The sequence below is a fragment of the Scyliorhinus canicula genome, chromosome 8 (genome assembly GCF_902713615.1).
Source record: "Scyliorhinus canicula chromosome 8, sScyCan1.1, whole genome shotgun sequence".
Lineage (NCBI taxonomy): Eukaryota > Metazoa > Chordata > Chondrichthyes > Carcharhiniformes > Scyliorhinidae > Scyliorhinus > Scyliorhinus canicula.
In genome coordinates, this window is record NC_052153.1 from 48,771,909 (window position 1) to 48,795,541 (window position 23,633).

Below are 23,633 nucleotides of genomic sequence, written 5' to 3' on the forward strand. Positions count from 1 at the left end.
GCATGAAGCCACGGCGACCTTCAGAAATGTCATAGTGTTGTAATTTACAGCCCTTTTAAAAGCCTTGCGACTCTGCACCTGGTTCTGGCTCAGTGACCACAAAGAATACATTCCTGATCAAAGCTTTAAATGAAGACCAACATTTCGTTGGAAAACTCTGATCCTTAAACTGAAAGCAGCGAGCCCCCCCTGATCATTTTCTAAAGGAATGTCTGCTCGGTCAGTGCCTCCCTAATACATTCCTCAGTGGAAAACAAAGCCAGACACCAAAACGAACAATATAGCAAACTAATGGATGTTGGCAGCAGTGCAGTGGGGGAGGGGAAAGAAAGAAAACTGGCTATGCAGCTCAAAAACAAATGATTGCAATGAGGCAGTTTAAGGAACAACGCACTGAGTGCAGTGTTGTACAGGAAATGACTTGCTGAATATGGTTTGGCATTAACAACATGGTCACTACACTTGAACGTGATTGGGAAGCCTCTGTACCGTGACAACTCACCAGGCCCATTGCAATTCACAACAGCAAAGGTTAAGTATAGAAGGAAACACACTTCAGCCTTATAGGTCTGTTTTGGGCCAGTAGCTACTGAACAATGAGACACAGGAGGACTAAAACGGAAACTATCATCCATCACAGCATATGCCCTATCTGGATCAGTTAACCATTAAACTGAGGTCTTCGGGCAAAATACCCGAACAAGCACATCCTTTCAACCTGACCAAAGTGGACCTTTGGACCAATCAAATTCCCTTCTCACAGCCTCGAATAATTATGCTGGTTCAGACGACAAGCAACGGTGCGCACTGAGCCAGGCAATGAACACCCATGTAGGCTGGGTCGGAATCACAGTTCAGGTATCCTCTCTCACACACACACACAAAGATTTATACAAGGGTTTAATAAAATGACCAATGGAGTCAAATCAGCACCCGGAGATGGGAGGGAGGAAGATGTCCCCGTGAACCGGTTCCTGGGCCTGGACAAACTTGCCATAAACAGGTCCAGGCAGCAGGCGACCGGCAGGATAATTTCATAGATAGAATTTACAAGCAGGAGGCCATTCAGCCCATCGAGTCTGCACTGGCCCTTGGAAAGAGCACCCTACCCAAGCCCACACTTCCACCCAATTCCCATAACCCAGTAACCCCACCCCACCTTTTGGACAGTAAGGGATAATTTAGCATGGCCAATTCACCTAACCCGCACTTCTTTGGACTGCGGGAGGAAACCGTAGCACCCGGAGGAAACCCACGCAGACACGGGGAGAACGTGCAGACTCCACACAGACAAGCCGGGAATCAAACCTGGGACCCTGCAGCTGTGAAGCCTGGGTGTCCCTGGAGGGGGAAACATGTAGTGCCCACGGGTACTATCGAGACTTTCCATGCCCAGATGGTGCCACAGGGTCTTGGGTGCTTTATCTACCCTTTTAATCACATTTATATTTGATGTTTTAAGCTTCATTGCAGTTTCCGTTTAAGGGGCTGCTCCTTTTACTATGTCATTCAGTTTATTTAAAATGTAGTTTAACTGTTTTCCATCAAAATAGTTGGGAGTCATTTCAGGGTCCTGGAATGACTTGGAGGGTCCCTAGAATAGAGTCCTGGGGCAACAGGATTGGGACCAGTGAAAAGCAGCGCTTGTGTGTGTCGCGGATAGAGAGGAAGTCAGAGTCTATCTGTAACGGAAAACAAATGAGGCTTTTTGCTCTGCCTTCCTTTATCATACAGAATGTGCAAGAGATCCATCCAGTGTGCACAGGTGCTGGCACTCATTTGTGTTCTATCTACAAATGTACTACAGCTCAAATAGATGTCTGCAACATCACGTACCAGGGCTAGAAAGGTTGTAACTCAGATGAAGTCATTTTGAATTTTAACCCTTTTAAATAACATCAATTCCTCTCTCGCTCTCCTTCAACCTTCAGTATGGACTCTCAAATTTGTCCTTCATCCAACTGCCTGTTCCTCTCCTCCACACATCTTTTATTTTTCATGTTCATCTGAGTGAACTGCAGGCTATCTTCTAGAGATTGAACAGGGAGCAATTGAATGCATTTGCAAATTCCAGATCCTAGCAGCATCTCACCCGAGACAGAAGAGCATGGGTTCAAGATCCCACGATTGAGCTTGGTCACATTATCAAGGCTGACACATCAGGGAAGTGTTGAGATCCTGCCGCACTGGCAGGCGTTGCTGACTTTTGCTTGACATCGAAACAAGGCTCCACCCACCACTAAATATGGGGAAAAACATTCCTACTAGTAGTATATGTATGGCAGGTTGTTCCTGGTTTTCTGGGTTACCATTGTTCCCTGTAGCAACAGCCCCAGAAACAGATCAACTGATCATTCATCTCATTGCAGTTTGTGGGCTCTTACTCCGGCAGCTTTAATACATTATGTACAATGTCTGCACTTAAACCCTTTGGGACATCATGAGAAGAAAGGTATTGGAAAATTGCACACACATATACATACAAACAGACACAAGTACACATACATACATATACATATATACAGATGAGCTTTAAAGAAAATCCCCAAGCTCTTCAAACGCACAAAGGCGCTCTTCACCTGGCCCTGGCCTATACAGGCGCTCTTCAACTAGTGTAGGGAAAATACCACTACGCCATCGGATCCCCACAACTTCTGTGTGCCTGTCCAGACAGTGAGACTGTTTCCACTTGAACAAGAAAGAATAAGAGATGATTGGACAAATATGAACAGTTTTGACAAAAGAAAGACTTATTTCCACTGGTTGCGTTGGCATTGATGGGGAATGATTAATTTAAAATGGCCCCATGAGAGTAAGGAGTGAGGTTAGGAGAAATTGTTCAGACTTGTTGGAGCACGGCATGCTTTGCCACATGGAAAAGCTCGAGTCCAATGAATCTTGATGGAAATTGGATAAATATTTTGAAGTGTAGAAGGACACTGGACTATGGCAGGAGAATGGGCCATTGGGATTAGTTTGAGATTGCTGTAACACCAAGCCAGCACAAGCAACATGGGCTGAATGGCCTCTTTCTGCACTGTAGAAATCAATGGGTCACTACCGCAGATACCTTTCAGTTCAAACCTCTCACAACCATGTTCTACTTGCAATGAGGTCTTCAGTATAACAGACCAGAGTCCTCTCCCCCTAAGTGCCCAATCCAATATCTTTCTTCATTCATTCCAACCTTTGGTTCTCCGCTCAGCTCTCCTCCACCACTGCGAGATTTTAACTATCTTGCCTCTCAATTTGAAATGGAAATGAACAATTTGTCAGGCAATTTCTCAATATCAGTGAAGGCTCGATAGATGAGCAGGTTGCTAATTATTTCTCCTTATCGCTGTCCTTTACGTGTAGCTATACAATCACCGCCCAAGCCATTGCAAAGTCTCTTTAATGAACCATCGAGCATTACTAAACAAAGGCAACTCCTGGGGAGCCACTGGGTATGCCTCAATGTACCAGGTGACCTCCCCAACAGCGGGATGCTGGAAGAGACATAGAAATGGCCATCACTAGGCACGTTACCTTAATTGGCCATTCACATACCTCCCAATGCCGTCCTCTGCCATTTCCCAGCTTCCTGCCTCCCAGCCCATTTCCCAAAGGCTGGTAAAATCACAGTGTATAATTTCAAACTCCTCACTAAACCCTAGGATTCTTAATAGTTCAGGCCAGCAAACAGAAGATGGTTTCTAATTTATAGATTTAATCTGCACCTCACCCTAAATTCAAAAATGAATTTAATGAATACGGAGGAACGTTGATGACTAATTGTGCCCAGAGGTCAACCAGTCTGAGAAGCAGGGCACTTTTCTGAAAGATAATTTATTGAAGATATATCCAAAACATATACACAGAATACAAAAACAGGAAGTCTTCATCACTAAACAATGAACACCACATAACATATTAACAATACAAATCCCCAGGAACAAAACAGGGACAGTTTAGCACACTGGGCTAAATCGCTGGCTTTGAAAGCAGATCAAGGCAGGCCAGCAGCACGGTTCGATTCCCGTAACAGCCTCCCCGAACAGGCGCCGGAATGTGGCGACTAGGGGCTTTTCACAGTAACTTAATTGAAGCCTACTCGTGACAATAAGCGATTTTCATTTCATTTCAATACAATAGGAACCACCTTTATACACAAGTACAACGTCAATGCCCTCCCAAAAATATTTTTTTAAAATTCCCAAATAAAATAAAATAAAAATAATGAACCCCCCCCACCTCTTAATCAAAAGTTACTATTCCCATCCCCCCTCCGGTGGTCTAGTCGTTCTTGAAAAAGCCATCTCACAGAGAACCCTTCATCCGAACCTCTAATGGCGACCTTGATTCTCTCTAAATGAAGGAACTCAGCAAGATCGCGTACCGATGACCCAGTGCTTGGCGGTTCTACGGCCCGTCGATTAATCAAAATTTTCCTTTGAGCTAGTAAGGAGGTGAAAGCCATGACATCGGCCCCCTTTTCCACGACACCAGGATCCTCAGACACACCGAAGATAGCTAAACATGGAGAAATCAGGGCCACCAATCCCACCACCTGAGACAATACATCCATAACACCCTTCCAAAACCCCACTAATTTTGGACAGGGCCAGAACACGTGGACATGGTTCGCAGGGGATCCGGCACATCAATCAGTCATTTCCGGGAAGAAGCGGCTCAGCCTAGTCGGTATCTGTCTGCTGCCATTTTCAGCTTTCCTGCAGATATCCCATATTTTACCATGAGGGAAAAGAGGAGGCCTCTATGTGGAAATTCACAACTCTTGTGCACTGCTAGAGTTGTTACCCTGCTGGATTGCCCTGGAACCTCTTGGAATTAAAGGGGAAATTCATGACCACTGCTGCATGTGACCCGAGGAAAAGAAATACAAAGCTGAGTTAAATGCTTTGAAAAGTAACAGTTCTGGTCTTGACTCAGACTCTGTTTGCCCCTCCCAAATACAATTGACAGGTGCCGGTGTGTCCAGGCCCCAACCTGATGAGAAGAGACAGAAATCTCAGGTCATTGAGCTCAGATCAAGCTCTCTGCCCTCTGCCGTCTTCATTCCTTGAATCCTTCCCCTACCACATCCTCACCTGCAACAACAGGGCAGCATGGTGGCACCATGGTGAGCAATGCTGCCTCACAGGGCCAGAAACCTGGCTTCAATTCTGGCCTTGGATGACTGTGTGGAGTTTAAGTAGGGTGGGCTTTCAGAGGGTCGGTGCAGACACGATGGGCGGAATGGCCTCCGCCTGCACCTCAGAGCTTCTATGGTTCTTCTACTGCTTAAATTAGCCAATGGCATTTCCACGCATTTGCCAACTGCAGTCCGGTCTTGTATTTGATTTTTTACATTACATTTGCGATACATATGGTGGTGATTGTCAATCAAATGAAGAAGGGGCAACTGGAAGGAGATGCTGAAGTGAAGCAGCAAATTGCTGTTTTCATGGAAGACAAAGAAGTGTGGAACATTCAGAACCCATTAGGAGTGACTCTACCAGAAAGTTAGAAGCACGTTGCAAGCTCATTTTAGAATGCATGATATCCCTCCTCCTGCAGCCAACACCCCTCCCCCCACCATTTCTTTCCTGGTGCCTTGAAAGTGTCGAGTCACACGTAGATTGGTATATACGTTGCCCTTTGCTGTCTGACCTCATTCATCTTTCACTTGCGTGCCAAATTTTTGAGTGTTTCCCTGTCTGTATGTCAGGGATGATAGCAGAGGACCAGACGGAATTTATAAAGGGGTGGCAGCCGTTGATAAATGTGCACAGGTTGCTCAATGTCATTCCGATGGCCTCAAGAGGGGCAGGAGTTAGAAGTGGTGGTGGGTATGGATGCGGAGAAGGCTTTTGATTGGGTCGAGTGGACGTATTTGATGGAGGTACTGGGCCGGTTCGGGTTTGGACATGTATTCGTGGATTGGGTTCAGCTGCTGTACAGGGCTCGTGCCCTGATGAACAGGACGAATTTGGGGTACTTTGTGCTGAATCGGGGGATGAGGGTGGGATTCCTGCTCTGCCCGTTGTTTTTTGCTGTGGCGATAGAGCCGTTGGCAATGGCACTCGGGGGGTCGAGAAGTTGGAGAGTGATTGAGCAGGGACGGGGGGGCGAGCATTGAGTTTTGTTGTATGCAGATGATCTTCTATATACCTCGGACCCGGTGGGAGGTTTGACAGGATTATGTAAATCCTGAGGCAATTCGGCCATTTTTCGGGGTATAAATTGAACCTGGAGGAAAGAGAGGTGTTCCTGCTAAATGCCAGAGGGCAGGAGAGGAGGCACGGGGAGTTACTGTTCCAGGTGGTGGGTGCAAGTTTTCGGTCTCTCGGGATAGAGGCAGCAGGGTGTAGCTGCATAAATTGAATGCAGCGCGACTGGTGGAAGGTATGACGTTGGATTTTTAAAAGGTGGGATGTGTTAGCTCTGTCACTGGCCGGGCGCATGTAGATGGTTAAAATGACAAACAGTTTAGAGAAGGACCAGTGCAGGCAACATTTCGGGTTGGAAGGTATGCCTCTGTGGGTGCCGATATGAGAAAGGTTTGTGCCGGTGGGGCTGGATGCAAGGTCCCGGGGATGGTGGTGGCAGGTGGGGATAGAGTACTTAGGGGACCTGTTTGTAGGGGATACTTTTGCAGGCCTGAAGAGCTTAAGGAGATGTATCAATTGTCTAAGGGGAATGGGTTCAGGTACCTGCAGGTGAGGGACTTTGTGAGGATAGAGGTGCCGTCCGTCCTGGGGCTGCCACCTCCAGTGTTACAAGATAAGCTGTTGTCTGAAGATGACACTGGGGAGGGGAGAGTGGTGGATATTTATGGAGAGCTGATGGAGAGGACACTCCGGTGAAGGAGAGCAGGCGTAAATGGGAGGGATTGGCTGTGGAAAGCCCTACAGAGGATGAACTTGTCCTTGTTGTTTGCGAGGTTAAACCTCATCCAGTTTAAGGTGGTGCATAGGGCCCACATGATGGTTCTGAGGAGGAGCTGGTTCTTTGTGTGCTGGTTTAGCTCACCAGGCTAAACCGCTGGCTTTTAAAGCAGACCAAGCAGGCCAGCAGCACGGTTCGATTCCCGTACCAGCCTCCCCGGACAGGCGCCGGAATGTGGCGACTAGGGGCTTTTCACAGTAACTTCATTGAAGCCTACTCGTGACAATAAGCGATTTTCATTTCAGTTGTAGGGGTGGAGGATAGATGTGGGCGGTGTGCAGGTTCCACATGTCCTTTTCGCAACTTACTATTTTACCTATCTTTGCATCATCAGTAATTTAGCAATCATACATTCAGTCCAAGTCATGAATACAAATTATAAATAGTTAATTTCAGCACTAATCCCTGTTGTCGTCACATATTGCTCACCCAAAAATGACCCATTGATGCCTATTCTTTGTTTCCTGTGAGCTAACCAATCCTCTATCCATTACTCTAATGTATTACTCGCTAAATCTTGAACTCTTATTTTGCATCGTAACCTTTGATTTGTCACCTTGTCATGTGCCTTCTGGAAATCCAAACACACCACATCCTCAGGTTCCCCTTTATCAATGTTGCTTGTTACTTCCTCAAAGAACTCCAATAAATTTGTCAAATGTGATTTCCCTTTCACAAATCCATGATGACTCTACATGATTGCATTGAGATTTAAGTGTCCCGCTATAACCTTCTTAACCTCCTGGATACTTCAGTCAGCAATTGTCTTTTTCACTTTAATTGTACATGTTTACTATTGTAAAAATATTGGGGCTGAGGAACAAAGTTTATTTGACTGAAACAGTGAACTTGGACTGACGTGTGCAAAGAACAGCTAGTGAGGGAATCAGGATAACAGTAGGAGCAGTAATGTGGTGTGAGTGGTGGCGGCACAGGTGGCCTATTTAATTTTTAAAATGTGGAATGAGAAGCCTCAGAAGCAAAGATATAGCAAATCTCTGACTTAGTCTATCAATTGTCATTTTGCAACATTTGGCTCCCTTCAGTGCCATCTCGGTACAATGGTTCGCAAACAATTTTGTCCATGGAACAAACACCTTAGGCAGGACAAGACCCTGCAATCACTGACCGATTCTACCTCATTTACTTCCCAATGCAAACAATAGGATGAGGCTGCGTTTGATGAGACACCAAAGGCGTGATATCTTGGCTCCGAGTTTGTGAACTCGAGTCTGATATTGGGCTCCATGTTCAGCTGGTTCCTCTTGTTTGAACCCGTGATGAAAATCCAAACTCACAGTTAGATATTGTAACAGTGACCAAATCTCCTTATGAAACTACATTGCTGTTGCTTTCGCTCATTGCTACCTGTGCTGCACACAGTCAATGCTCTGGTTGTACATCATCATCCGGGTGGTGGGGTTGAGAATTCTGCTCTCCCTTGTCTGGCCTCGGCTGTGGCGCTGTTCAAAAGTACCTGTCATTTTGGACCAGCACACGTGCAGGACCCTCGTGAGCCACCAATGATCCAGAGACCACACTTTGAGTATCATCGACAGAGGCATTAGCAAACATGGTTATGTAGCTATAAAACCAGCAAGGGGGTCGAGAGCTGCAACATTTCACAATTTCAAATATAACTTCCCACTTTTGAACATAAAATGGAATGGTCTAATGGATATGAAGTACAAATAAAACATGCAAGCGAAAGCTTAATGAATCACACATAGATGTGACATGTTGACAGAGTTGCAGCTAATTATCGGAAACTCTTACCTGGAAAAGTGTGAGGATTTGAGGACCCTCTTTTAAGGCACTTGGAGCATAGGACATGCACAGTAAAGTATAACCCCGGCCATTCCTGGAGGAGCACATTTAGTTCTTCTACCAGAGGGATTATGGCTTGCCACGCTGTCCAAATATTTGGCAATGAAGCATGACTAGCAATAGATAAGGTGTCTGCTTGCAGACTACTTTGGGTTGGTCTATAACTGATCACCACTGGAACCTTGCCTCTGTAAGCAAATATCTGGTACTTGCCATCTGACCGGTGTACTATGTGAGAGTTGATCTGGACGCTATATCTGGCAAATAAGCCTGGTGGGAACAAAAAGGGGAAACTGTATTCCACTTGGAGCTGTTCAATTGCAAATGGTTGCCCAGAGAGGTTGGACCCATTGATCCAGGCTTCTGCATGGGGAACTTCATTTTTCACATAACAGGGGAATTTGAACCAAACTGCTGCACCATTTAGAGGTGTAATTTTGGGTTTGTTGAGGCAATAACAGAGTCCCATCTTCTCCAGTAGTTCCAGGATCAGATGGAGATCCTGCTGAGTTTTGATGTGTGGCTTCAGAAGCAGTCGAATAATATGCAGGGGGAGCAGCCCATGGAGCAGGAACCCCTCCACATAATGATGGAGTTGTGTTGCCCTCAGCTCATCGATATTGGCATCTGCCAAGAGTTTCTGGAGCAGAACAGAGGCATCACGCTGGAAGAAGACATTCAGGATGTCGATCAGCTTGGTCAAGTTGTGAAAGACGCATTCTTTAAGAGTCAGACTGTCCTCAAAATACAGCAGCTTACCACTTTCGTGCAGGTAGGACAGGGCACTTTGGAGTCGGTCTTCGGTAAGACCAGCTTGTAATCCCAGCCTGGCTGAGTCCCACCAGGAAAGCCAGAGCTCCTGCGGTTTATAATGCAACTCTTCCAACCTTTGCCAGGATTTGGGCAAGACTCGGTGCAGATTGGGGAAAATCTCCCGGTGTTCAGCCACCGAAAGCAACTTGTCCTTCAACCGGTTAATTCCAATGTGGTCTTCCTGACAGCTCACAGTGATAACCGGGGACAGTATCTGAAGGCGGTTGTTCAATAGGTACTGTACCTGAGCCTTCTTCCTCCTCAAGTTCTTATCAGAAACTCCATAAAAGGGTGCGTGTGGACTAGTCGCTCGCAAGTCAAACTCCTGTCCCAGGACTCCGTCCACCTTCTCGGCCACAGCCTGCATGACCTCAACGTCTCGCTTCTCTTGGAGGGCGATTTGATGATGGATGTCCAGGCATTTTTCCTCCACCTCTTTCTCATTGCACTGGTCCACATGGGCACCCACCACACACACAACGCCATGAGGGACCCGAGCCCCGAGCAGGTGCAAGAAATACCCAACCAACTCGTAAAACCGATCGGAGGCATAAGCCTTCAGACTGACTACTAGGACATAAAGAGCGCCAGGAGAGAGGAAGAAGGGCTGGATAAGATCATAGTTCTGGTCCCCAGCCAAGTCATAGACAATGAAGGTTAAATTCTTCTCCACATCGGCCACCCACTGAGTCACTTCGATCCCTTTGCCGTGGATTGCAGGGAGACTCGACATGTTTCCAACCAGACAGCGCCTCAGTGATGTCTTGCCAGCGCATTTGGAGCCCATCAGTACAAGTTTCAGCCTGGGCTTCACCGCAGGCTGGGACAGGGCCAGCTCCTTCTGATAGGCCGCGATGTAGGGAATCCCTTTCATGCAGACTTCGTAGGGCGGCTGGATCAAAGGGTTGTCCTTGATCTTCCAGAGGCTGACCTTGGAGAGCTTGCCAAAGGAATCGGGGAGGATGGCGATCTGGTTGCCCTGCAGGACCAGCTCCTCCAGGTCGACCAGCTCCACGATGGAGTCGGGCAGGTACCTGACCTTGTTGTTGTCCAGCCAGAGCGCGGCCAGCTTGCCCAGGTTGGAGATCTTGGGCGGGATGGCCGACAGGCCGTTGCGGCTGAGGTAGAGCTCCTCCAGGTTGGCCAGCTGCAGCAGGGCGGCGGGGAAGTCCTCCAGGCGGTTGGAGGACAGGTTGATCATCTTGAGGCGGCCCAGGTCGCCGAAGCTGGGCGGCAGGGAGCGCAGGGCGTTGTTGTCCAGCATCAGGCTCTCCAGGGCGCCCAGGCGGCAGAAGGTGTCGGGCAGGCAGGGCAGCTGCAGGCCGCTCAGCCACAGGATCTTGACGGAGCGCAGCCGCGGGATCTCGGGGGGCAGGGCCCGCACCCGGTTGCCGGAGAAGTCCAGCTCCTCCAGGCGGCCCAGCTGCAGTAGCTGCGGCGGGAAGTGGGTGAGGCGGTTGTGGTCCAGGTCCAGGGTGCGCAGGCCCTGCAGCTGGCCGAAGGTGGCGGGCAGCTGGGCCAGCTGGTTGAAGCTGAGGTCGAGCTCCTCCAGGCGGCCCAGCTGGCCCAGCTCGGGCGGCAGCAGGCGCAGCTGGTTGTGGCTGAGGCAGAGCTTGCGGAGGCGGCGCAGGCAGGCCAGCTCGCCGCGCAGCTGGCCCAGGCAGTTGTGGGCCAGGTCGAGCTCGTCCAGCTGGCCCAGGGCCCAGAGCGGCGGCGGCAGGTGGCAGAAGCGGTTCCTCCGCAGGATGAGGGCCCGCAGGTTGGCCAGCGAGCCGGCGTCCAGCCCCTCGGGCAGCTCCTGCAGCGAGTTGTTGGCCAGGTTGAGGACGTGCACCTGGCCCAGGTTGTCGGGCAGCCTCAGGCCGCTCAGGCTCAGGCCCCGCAGGTTGCTGCGGAGTTTCCTGCAGCGCAGCGCGGCCTCCCGCCACACTTTCACCGTCTTCACGCTGCCCGCGCTCTCCGCCATGTCCGGGGGAGCACAGGCAGGCCTTTTCCCGTCCGCCTCCTCACATGTTCAGCCGCTCCCTCTCCATTGCCGCCTCTGTGCACCGACTCCCCGGCATCTCACACCGGGAGGCATGGGGTCCTGGTGGCCGGGGGGAAGAAGAAGAAGCGGTCGCCTTCCTCCTCCACCCCCTTTAATCTCTGGCCGTCTGCTCCGGGGGGGCGGAGGCTGCTGTAGCCCTTCCCTCTCTCCCGCCTCGGCCTCCGCTCCTCCTCCCGTCCCTGACAGCGCGCAGCCAATAACCCGGCCCTGGGGGCAGCCTCCGCCCCTCGCCAGCCGCCGCCCCTCGCCAGCCGCCGCCCCCTCTGATCACAGCCTCCGCCCGGCAGCAACAAAGGGCCAGGCTGGCTTGGGGAACAGACACCCTCCGAAGCCGGTGAACCCTCTCCCTGCCCGGGATGGCTAGCTGCCTCTGCGCTCAATCGACTTGCAGGGGAAATCGAAGAGCAAATTCAAATAACCCGACCATTCAGAAACCGATTTTCTCTTTGCCGAGTTATTTTTTTTAACCCCTTTGTTGTTCCATTTTTTATCTTCAATGCCTTCGTCCTCGACTCTCTCTGACCTTAGCCCTTCACCCTGGCACAACCCTTATCTCTGCTCCCTCACGTCCAAGTACCACACACTTGAACAGATTTAGTCATTCACTGCCAGACCTGGCTGGACCACATAAAGTCCTTTCCGTTCCTACTGCTCATTATTCCACAGGTACTCTTATTCTGTTGTGAAAAGGATTTTTATTCGAATTTTTCGCATTTTAACATTTTACAAAACAAGACAAAAACATTACACCCTCAAATACAATAATCTGCCTCCTCCCCCCCCCCCCCCCCCCCCCAACAGTTGACGGTAACTAGCTCTCCGAAATGCAAAATAAACCCGTTGCGCGTTTCACTTGCCCCCTTCTGGGCACATTTTACCTTCTCAAGATTTTCCCAGTAACTTCATCGCAGTGTTAATGTAAGCCTACTTGTGACACTAGTAAAGATTATTATTATGTAAGAACTCCATTAGATCCCCCAACCATGTCGAGACACAGGGTGGAGAAGCTGACCTCCACCTCAACAGAGCCCGCCTGTGAGCGATCAACGAGGGGAAGGCTAAAACATCTGCCTTCTTCCCCCCCCCCCCCTCCTGTCTGCAACTCCAGCAGGTCTGACACCCCGAATATGGCCCGCAAGGGACCCAACTTCAAATGCACAGGCCGGATGGCTGATATGGTGCTGAAAAATGACCCCCAGAATTTCTCCAACTTTGTGCAAGACCAGAACATGTGCACATATTAGCCGGGCCCCTCCCACATTGTTTGAAAGCATCCTAATCTCCCCTAGTCATTATCAAAGTCAGGGTCGTGACCTGTGGGTGGGTCAGGGGCGGGTGTCGGGAAAGTCATGGAGCTATCCATCGCAGTGCTCGCAGAATTAATGTGCAATGGCTGCAGCAACTTTTTTTAAATGCCAGCTGCGACCGGCTTTAAAAATGATGGCTGTGGCCGGCATTTCAGAATGCCGGTCATGTGTGCCCGCTCATCAGTGCAAATGGCTCAGGACAATCCACAGGGGACAAAGCAGTGGTGGTGTGAGCTCCAGGACCTCTGATGAACAATCCATACAGAAATGTACCATTGAATGACAAAGCAAGTGAGACCGTGAGGACCAAGGCAGGCTCACCTGTCGCATTAAAGGTAAACAAAAATGGTGGGTCCCGAAGGTTGGCCAGTTGGTAAAAATGGGTCCCCGGAAAAAAAAAGTTTGAAAAACACTGCTCTACTCCCTCAAACAGCTGGCTCATTCAAGGGCAGCACAGAGCGCAGTGGTTAACACTGCTGCCTCACAGCTCCAGGGACCCGGGTTCAATTCTGGCCTCGGGTGACTGTCTGTGTGGAGTTTGCACTTTCTCCTCATGTCTGCGGGTGCTCCGGTTTCGTCCCACAATCCAAAGATGTGCTGGTTAGGTGGATTGGCCATGCTAAATTGCCCTGAGTGTCCAAAAGGTTAGTTTAGGTGGGGTTACTGGGTTACGGGAATAGGATGGAAGCAGGGCTCTTCCTAAGGGCCGGTGCAGACTCAATGGGTTGAATGGCCTCCTGCATTGTTAATTCTATGATCTATGAAATACATCCTGTACACCACCTTCAACTGTATCAACCCCAGCCTCGCGCATGAGGTTGAGGCATTCCCCCTCCGCAGGACCTCAGACCACACTCCCTCCTCCAGCTCCATCCCCAATTCCTCTTACCACTTGGCCTTAACCCCCTCCATAGACACCTTATCCACCACCAAAATCTTCCCATAAATAGCCGATACAATCCCACCCTCCAACCCATTACCGCCAGCACCTCCTCCAACAATGAGGAGGCAGGCAATATCTGAAAGGTCGGGGAAACCTTTCTAGCAAAGTACCACACCTGCATATACCAAAAACCCTTCTCACGCAGAAACCAAAACTTCTCCTTCAGCTCCTCCAAACTTGCAAACTGCCCCTCCAAAAACAAATCCCTGGTCTCCTTCACTCCTCTCTCTTCCCATCCCCGAAACCTTGCATCCACCCTCCCGGCTCAAATCCATGATTCCCCCAGATAGACATCAGCCTTGCCCCTGTTCCCATTGCCTCCAAAGACTCAATGTGGCAACCACCACCAGGGCTTCCCAAATACTTCCCTGGGGCAAACAGAAATGGTGCCGCTGCCAACGCCCGCAACCCCTACAAGAATCCGCCTCCATCCTCACCCATAAAGCCTCCGCCTCCCTACTCCAGCCCTACACCTTCTCCATGTTCGCCGCCCAGTAATAATACGACAAGTTCAGAAGGCCCAACCCCCCCAACTGCTGGCCCCTCTGAAATGCCACCTTCCTTATCCTGGCCACCTTCCCTGCCCAAACAAACGACAAAACTAATCTGTCCACACCCTTAAAAGACAACTTTGGCAAAAAAGACCAGTAGGCACTGAAATAAGAATAAAAACTGCGGCAAAATGTTCATCTTAACAGCCTGCACCTGACCTGCCAGCGAACGGGGAAGACTGGCCCACCTCGATAAATCCGCTTTCACCCTCCCAACCAGACTTGTAAAGTTCAGCCTACGAAGCTGTGCACAATCCCAGTCCACCTGCACCCCCAAATCCCTGATATAGTTTGTTGCCATCCCAATCAGCAACCCCCCCATTCCAACCCCCGCCCCTGAAGAAGACACCACAAAATCCTCGCTTGTCCCGAAATTCACCTTATATCCCGAAAACGCCCCAAATCTCTTAAGCAGACCCATTATGCCCCCACCGAAGGGCTCGTGTCCCAAATATATAACAGCTGATCATTGGCGTACAGCGACACCCTGTGCTCCATCTCCCCCCTCACTATCCCCTTCCATAAATCTGAGCACATCAGTGCATTGGTCAAGGGCTCTATCGTCAGCGCAAACAGAAGGGGGGACATGGGGCATCCCTGCCTCCTTGGTACTGTACTCATATTCACGGCTTAGACTGCCTATGTCCCCGTCTGTTACGTCACCCAACTTCATCCTTGTCTCAGCTCAATGACTCTGAGCCAAAGTTACTCAAGCCACAAACACTTATTACAGACGTGTTTGCCTTGATCACGTTATTCAGGAGCTCCCACATACTGCAGCCTTGACGCATCACCTGCCCTGCCTTCTTAATGTGTTTTAAATTATTACTTAATTACATCATTTACTTATTTATGCTGCTTTTTATATATTTTATTAAATAACCACCAAGTTATGCACTGTTTTAAACCCGAGAGAAAGGGCAGAACATACCCACTTACCAAATTCTCACCAAACAGGCAACCCATCTCCTTATCATAGCGTAATCCTAAAGGGTGAGTAAGATTTTTTTTAAAGCAATGGGAAAGAAACACCTCTAACCCTCCCACTTTACCAAACTCCCCACTTACAGAACTCTAAACTTGCATTCTGAGCCTTGAATGAACTCCGATGCTTCAATAAAAACTTCAAAACAATCCTGAAAAAGTGTTGTAGTTGGAGGTGTCATATTTCAGATGAGACATTAAACTGAGAACTCATCTTCGCTCATGTGTAGGTGGGCACAAAAAAAATGCCACAATTTTGAAGAAAAACAGGGGTGTTCTACTTGGTGTCTTGGCCAATATTTATCCAAAAGTAACTCACTGTTTGCAAAGTACTTTGGGATGCCTCAATGAGGCGGTACATTCTGCCTTTCACATGGCATAATTTATCAACTAGAATGTTAAATTGATACTTTGGACCCAGAAAAAAGCCTTTTTAAAATCAAAATCAGGGTCTTTTTCAGTGCCCCAGCTCATACTTACTCCTTTCATCCAAATGCAAACCCAAACTTGAATGGTGTGCCAGGATTGTTTTCTCTCAGAAAAGCCTAAAGAATACTTGCCCAGACTTTGTTCGTAGACAGGTCCCATCTTTCCCACGCCTCCCGCCAATGGGGATCCTCGACAGAATAGTCTCTAGGAGGGAAGAAGGGGAGGGCAGAGTCTCGGGTATATATAAGGTGCTCATGAGGGAGGAAGGGTCCCAGACAGAGGAACTGAAACTTAAATGGGAGGAGGAGATAGGTGGGGAAATGGAGGATGGGCTGTGGGCAGAGGCCCTGAGTAGGGTAAACTCGACCGCGACATGTGCTAGGCTCGGGCTGATCCAATTTAAGGTCGTTCACCGGGCCCATATGACGGTGGCTCGGATGAGCAAATTTTTCGGGATAGAGGACAAATGCGCTAGGTGCGCGGGAGGACCAGCGAACCATGTTCACATGTTTTGGGCATGCCCTGAGCTGAGGGGGTACTGGGAGGGATTCGCGGGGGTCATGTCCCAGGTACTAAAAACAAGGGTGGTGATGAGTCCAGGGGTGGCAGTTTTTGGGGTTTCGGAAGACCCGGGCGTCCAGGGGGAGAAAGAGGCCGATGTGCTGGCCTTTGCTTCCCTGATAGCCCGGCGACGAATATTATTGGCGTGGAGGGACTCAAAGCCCCCGAAGACTGAGTGGTGGTTGCGGACATGTCGAGTTTCCTGGGGATGGAAAAAATTAAGTTCGCCTTGAGGGGATCTGTGCAGGGGTTCACCCGGAGGTGGCAACCATTTATTGACTTCTTTGCGGGAGAGTGAGCGTCAGCAGGGAGGGGGGGGGGGGGGGGGGGGCGGTAGAGTAGAGTAGGAGGGAAAATATGGCGGGTAGTACCGGTGGGAGGGGAGCGGGCTTGTGCAATATGTTACGATTGAAGTATTGAAAGTACGTGGATGTTTGCACATTTTTGACTTTTTTGCTTCCTTTCTGATGATGTCTGTAACTGTTTATAAAGCCAAAAACTACCTCAATAAAATTGTTTATTAAAAAAAAAGAATACTTGCCCAGAAGCATTTGGCAAAAGAATGTATTTCAAAATAATTATCTTACAAATCACAGATTTGACAGTGAGCCCCAAAGGCAGAGGCCACGCTGCCAGCAGTTTGATTAAAATCTCACCATCCATGGAGTTCCTCACTCTATTTCATAATTAATCAAGGTGCAATTTGGGAGGGAGACTGGAGATCAGGAGGAAGGAGTAATTGGGAGGAAGGGAAAGATCAAGGAGGGGAGAGGGGGGGAAGAATTGGGAGCTCGCAATGATCTTCAGCATTGCATTGGACCTGAGAGAAACATTCGTCCACATGCACTGAAGGATTTGTTTTAGCAAACTTACTTTTGAGGTGGCAGCCAATGGTAATCCCTTTAGAGACTGCTGGGTGGGTCTCATTTTCCCGAATGCAGGTGGCCTGGCATCAGCGTTAATAGACCTTGATTTGGAGATGCAAAGTACCTAATGTCTCCTGCACTTGCATAATGAATGTCTCTCTTCTGCCTTTACCAATATGGAATGAATTGGTGCTCATTTTAAGTTTGAGGTCAGCCAATTTCAAAACCAGAGTTATGGCAGTATTACACAGGCAATCAGTCAGGTTTTAATCAAGAGTCTGTAAGGTTCACGCCTGAGCCTGGAGTTGGCAGGTAAGATAAAGAGTTCAGTTTTTGTATTCAGAAGTTGTTTTGAAAGATGGGCAAAATGCCAAAAACCTGAAAGCATGCACAGAAAAGGGGACAGGGTGTGTGCATTATTTATTTTCCTCATGTTTCAAGGAAAGAAGTAAATATTGGATGAAGTAAGTGGGGTTTGATTACAACTGTCGCACTGTATGTTCGCTGCTGCCTGAGAAATAAAGCAGTTTAATGGTTTACATTCAACTTCAAACCAGTAATATGATTTTCACTGTGTTCAGAAAGAACAGAAAGGCACATGTGAGGACATGGGGGAAAGACTCAATAGCTTGTTCCGATTACAAGTGGACACCCATGGGTAACTATTGTATAACTGATTGTTGGACAATACAGATGGACTCCGTAACATGCTCAGACCACTTATGGAAGTTACCTGCACAAGTGTCCAAGAGAGTATAAAAGCATAAATTGAATATTATATCAGTGGCATTTCCTTCTTATAATCTCCATCCTTCGCTCACCTTCACGTGGTCCATCTCTGATTCTTCCCTCATGGCGGCACCTTAGCTCAGTGGTTAGCACTGTTGCTTCACAGCGCCAGGGTCCCAGGTTCGATTCCCGGCTTGGGTCACTGTCTGTGCAGAGTCTGCATGTTCTCTCAGTGTCTGCATGGGATTCCTCTGGGTGCTCCGGTTTCCTCCCACAAGTCCCAAAAGACGTGCTGTTAGGTAATTTGGACATTCTGAATTCTCCCTCTGTGTACCCGAACAGGCGCTGGAATGTGGCGACTAGGGGCTTTTCACGGTAACTTCATTACAGTTTTAATGTAAGGCTACTTGTGACAATAAAGATTATTATTATATTATTCCCTTCCTTGACATTCTGTCTCCATTTTGGGGATTGGCCATCAACAAATATTTTACTATTAGCCCACTGACTCCCACAGCACTTCAACTTCACTTCCTGTCCACAATAGGATTCCATTCTCCCAGTTTCCCCATCTCCATCACATCTGTTCTGATGTCAACATTTCTAATATGTCTTCCTTTTTCCTTAACCAAGGAATAAACCCCTCCAGGGTTGACAGCTCCCTCGACTATGTCGGTCCCATTTCTCACGTTGCTGCTCTCACCCACTCCCTCCCTCTTAGAATCATGATAGGACTTCCCTTGCCCTCGCCTTTCACCCTCCAGCTTTCGTATTCAAATAATCATCTTCTGGTATGACTCCCACTTCAAGCGTGATGCCAGCACCATCTTCCCTCCTTATCCCCTTTCAGTATTGCAAACGGACCATTCTTTCTGCTACATCCTGGTCCTTTTCTCAACCACCCCTGATGCCATCTCCGTTTCCATGGCACTTTTCTATGCAAGTGCAGGAGATACAACACCTGTCTATTTTCTCAACCTCCAAAGCCCCAGACCCTTCACGATAAGCAGTGATTTACTCGTACTTGTTTCAGTTTGGTATACTGTATTCACTGCTGGCAATGCAGTCTGTTCTACAATTTCACATCATAATCTCTGCCCCCATTTTCCCCCCTTTACTTTGCAGACTTTGCTTTTACTAATTTTTATTTTTGTTTTCGTGTAGCAACTGCTCATCCTTCGGTCACTCACACCTCCTTTAGGCACATCTTTTGTTACTTTACTTGTCCCATAAACACTCCCTTTGGCTCTGCATCACCGACTCTTCTATCACTTAATGTCGGCACGGTAGCACAGCGGTTAGCACAGTTGCTTCACAGCTCCAGGGTCCCAGGTTCGATTCCCGGCTTGGGTCACTGTCGGTGCGGAGTCTGCACGTTCTCCCCATGTGCGTGGCTTTCCTCTGGATGCTCCGGTTTCTTCCTACAGTCCAAAGATGTGCAGGTTAGGTGGATTGGCCATGATAAATTGCCCTTAGTGTCCAAAAGAAAGAATAGGTGGGTATACTGGGTTAGGGGGATAGGGTGGAGGCATGGGCTTAAGTGGGGTGCTCTTTCCAAGGGCCGGTGCAGACTCGATGGGCCAAATGGCCTCCTTCTGCATTGTAAATTCTATAATCTCTCCTGTCATTCACCTGATCACAGACCTTTCCTTTTTTCCTTCTTCCACGCACCCCCTTTCCATTTGCTTAAAACCCATTAGATCTGTAACTTTTCGAGGTTATCAACTTGAAACATCAACTCTGTTTCTCTCCAGAGGGGGGAGCAGAGGGAGAGACTGATAGGGGAGATGGTGCGGGTGGATAGGAGATATGCGGAGGCTCCAGAGGAGGGATTGCTGGGGGAGAGGCGTAGCCTTCAGGCCAGATTCGACCTATTGACTACCAGAAAGGCGGAAGCTCAGTGGAGGAAAGCACAGGGGGCGGTGTATGAGTATGGGGAGAAGGCGAGCAGGATGCTGGCACACCAGCTCCGAAAGCGGGACGCGGCCAGGGAGATTGGGGGAGTGACGGATAAGGCTGGGAAGGTGGTGCGGAGGGGAGTAGATGTTAATGGGGTCTTCAGAGACTTCTATGGGGAACTGTACCGGTCGGAACCCCCGGTGGAGGGGGGTGGAATGGGGCGCTTCTTGGACAAGCTGCGATTCCCGAGGGTGGAGGAGGAGCAGGTGGAGGGACTGGGGGCGCCGATCGAGCTGGAGGAGGTGGTCAAAGGGATAGGGAGCATGCAGTCGGGGAAGGAGCCGGGGCCGGATGGGTTTCCGGCGGAATTTTATAAAAGGTATTTGGACCTGTTGGGCCCCCTGTTGGTCCGGACCTTTAACGAGGCAAGGGGGGGGGGGGGGGGGTGGGGGGCTTTGCCCCCAACTATGTCACGGGCGCTGATTTCCTTGATCCTGAAGTGGGACATGGACCCTCTGCAGTGCGGGTCATATAGGCCGATTTCGCTGCTAAACGCTGACGCTAAGCTGCTGGCAAAGATCCTGGCCACTAGAATAGAGGATTGCGTGCCCGGGGTCATTCATGAGGACCAGACGGGGTTTGTGAAGGGAAGGCAGTTGAATGCGAACGTGCGAAGGCTCCTCAATGTCATTATGATGCCGGCCATAGAAGGGGAGGCGGAGATAGTGGTGGCATTGGATGCGGAGAAGACCTTTGATAGGGTTGAGTGGGAGTATTTGTGGGAGGTGCTGGAGAGGTTGGGGTTTGGGGAGGGGTTTATCCGGTGGGTGAGGCTGCTCTACGAGGCCCAGATGGCGAGTGTAGCCACAAATAGGAGGAGGTCGGAGTACTTTCGATTGTACCGGGGGACGAGACAGGGGTGCCCCCTGTACCCCTTGCTCTTCGCGTTGGCGATTGAGCCCCTGGCCATGGCATTGAGGGAGTCAGGGAACTGGAGGGGCCTGGTGCGGGGTGGGGAGGAGCATCGAGTGTCGCTGTATGCGGACGACCTGTTGCTGTATGTGGCAGACCCGGTGGGGAGGATGCCGGAGGTGATGAGGATTCTTAATGAATTTGGGGGTTTCTCTGGGTATAAGTTGAACCTGGGCAAGAGCGAGGTGTTTGTGGTGCATCCGGGGGATCAAGAGGAGGGGATTGGTAGGCTCCCACTGAAGCAGGCAGGGAAGAGTTTCAGGTACCTAGGGGTCCAGGTGGCTGGGAGCTGGGAGGCCTTGCACAAGCTCAATCTCACAAGGTTGGTGGAGCAGATGGAGGAGGAGTTTAAGAGATGGGATATGTTACCGCTGTCACTGGCGGGGAGGGTGCAGTCCGTTAAGATGACGGTGCTCCTGAGGTTTTTGTTCCTGTTCCAGTGCCTTCCAATCCTTATCCCGAAGGCCTTTTTTAGGAGGGTCAACAGGAGTATTACGGGATTTGTGTGGGCGCATGGGACTCCGAGGGTTCGAAGAGTGTTCCTGGAACGAGGCAGGGATAGGGGGGGGCTGGCGTTGCCCAACCTCTGTGGGTAGTATTGGGCTGCCAACGCAGCGATGGTGTGTAAGTAGGTAATGGACGGGGAAGGGGCAGCATGGAAGAGGATGGAGGTGGCGTCCTGTGTGGGCACGAGCCTGGAGGCGTTGGTAACGGCGCCGTTGCCGCTCCCTCCAATGAGGTATACCACGAGCCCGGTGGTGGCGGCTACCCTCAAAATTTGGGGGCAATGGAGATGACATAGGAGAGAAGTGGGGGGCTCGATGGAGGCCCCGATACGGGGGAACCATCGGTTTGTCCCAGGGAGCATTGATGGCGGATTTCTGGGCTGGCACAGGGTAGGTGTTAGGAGGTTGAGGGACTTGTTTGTGGAGGGGAGGTTCGCAAGTTTGGGGGAGTTAGAGGGGAAGTTTGGGCTCCCCGGGGAACATGTTTAGGTACATGCAGCTGAGGGCGTTTGCCAGGCAGCAGGTGGAGGGGTTCCCCTTGCTGCCCCCACGAGGGGTGCGGGATCAGTTTCTCTCGGGGGTGTGGGTTGGAGGAGGGAGGATTTCGGACATATACCGGGTAATGCAGGAGGTAGACAAGGCCTCGGTGGAGGAACAGAAGGGTAAATGGGAAGAGGAACTGGGTGAGGAGATTGAGGAGGGGACGTGGGCGGATGCCCTGGAGAGAGTGAATTCCTCCTCTTCCTGTGCGAGGCTTAGCCTCATACAGTTCAAGGTGCTGCATTGGGCCCACATGACTGGGACGAGGATGAGTAGGTTTTTCGGGGGCGAGGACAGGTGTGCTAGGTGCTCGGGGAGCCCAGTGAACCATGCCCGTAAGTTTTGGGCGTGCCCAGCGCTGGGGGAGTTTTGGAAGCAGGTAGCAAGGACGGTGTCGAGGGTGGTGGGATCCAGGGTCAAGCCAGGCTGGGGACTCGCAATTTTTGGGGTTGCAGTGGAGCCGGGAGTGCAGGAGGCGAAAGAGGCCGGTGTTCTGGCCTTTGCGTCCCTAGTAGCTCGGCGGAGGATCTTGCTCCAATGGAAGGATGCGAGGTCCCGAAGCGTGGAGGCCCGGATCAATGATATGGCGGGGTTCATCAAATTGGAGAAGGTGAAATTTGCCCTGAGGGGATCAGTACAAGGATTCTTTAGATGGTGGCAGCCTTTCCTAGACTTCCTGGCGGAACGGTAGGGAAATAGGCCGGCAGCAGCAGCAACCCGGGGGGGGGGGGGGGGGGGGGGGTTGGATCGGTGGGAGGGAGAACTGTGTACATGGGTTTGTGGGATGTGACGGGTGTTATCTCTTTCCCTTTTGTTGTTTGGGTGTTCTTTTGTTTTTTTCTTTTGTTTGTAGTTGCCTTTGAAGTTGGATGGGTATTGTTCTTGGGGTGTTACCGCTGTTGTTTTGTGAATAGAGTTGAGATGTTTATCTTTTGTAAAAATTTCAATAAAAATTATTTGTTTAAAAAAACTCTGTTTCTCTCCCCATAGATGCTGCTCGACCTGTTGAGTATTTTCAGCATTTTCTGTTTTTATCCAAGGGAATACCTAAGGCAGATCTGAAACCTGTAATAATCCAAAATGAGGCGGGTATTACTCCATTTGTTGGAGAAGATGCAGAACCTCACAAATTTATATCCCTGGATATCTTCTTGCTTTCTTGGATTTCACGACCCTAAAATCTGTGAGACTTCCCCAATATTTTTCTGTTAAATCCTCCAATTTCCATAGATCAAAAGCAGCCTGGTAGATTAAACCATGTGCCTACAAGTCTGATCCTGAACTGCAAATAAAAGGTACACAGAGCCAAACCTTGGTGGCTATGTCGTACTATGTTGCCACATGGGATTAGCTTATGTTTTCAATTAACGTTTCAAGTTTGGGAACCACTAATAAGATAAACAAGTAACCACACCACTGATTGTAACGTCGCATATTCGAGCATTTTCAAAATGGGCAGAATAACTCACGGGGGGTGGTGGTGGCAATACCATTTTAAGTACTTCTGTGGGTAGGATGTGGTTAAGAGACCTGTTTCTCCTTGCCTCTTGTTCGATTCAGTGCTCATCTGAGGCTTATGTAATGAAATATCACAGTGAACATAAGGTATAAGAAAGAAAACCAAATGGAGGACCTACTTATAGTAGGGTGATGTTTTAAATTTTCAATATTAGAACATAGAACATACAGTGCAGAAGGAGGCCATTCGGCCCATCGAGTATGCACCGAC

At 49.6% G+C, this 23,633-nt stretch overlaps 1 protein-coding gene across 4 annotated transcripts in view; it reads right to left on the reverse strand.

The window, feature by feature from the left end:
* mfhas1 (malignant fibrous histiocytoma amplified sequence 1) overlaps nt 1-11,819 on the reverse strand; it is a 110,304-nt gene extending 98,485 nt beyond the window's left edge. For 2 of the 4 annotated variants that reach the window (XR_005461567.1, XM_038804507.1), the window contains exon 1: nt 8,707-11,817. Coding sequence is in view for 2 of the 4 variants with exons in the window: in XM_038804507.1 (XP_038660435.1) it covers nt 8,707-11,536 (2,830 nt within the window). In the remaining 2 variants the exon portion in view is untranslated. Of the gene's footprint in view, nt 1-8,706 lie in introns of all 4 variants that reach the window. The other 2 variants (XR_005461566.1, XM_038804508.1) reach the window with 2 other exon arrangements.
* Between the last annotated feature and the right edge of the window lie 11,814 nt (nt 11,820-23,633).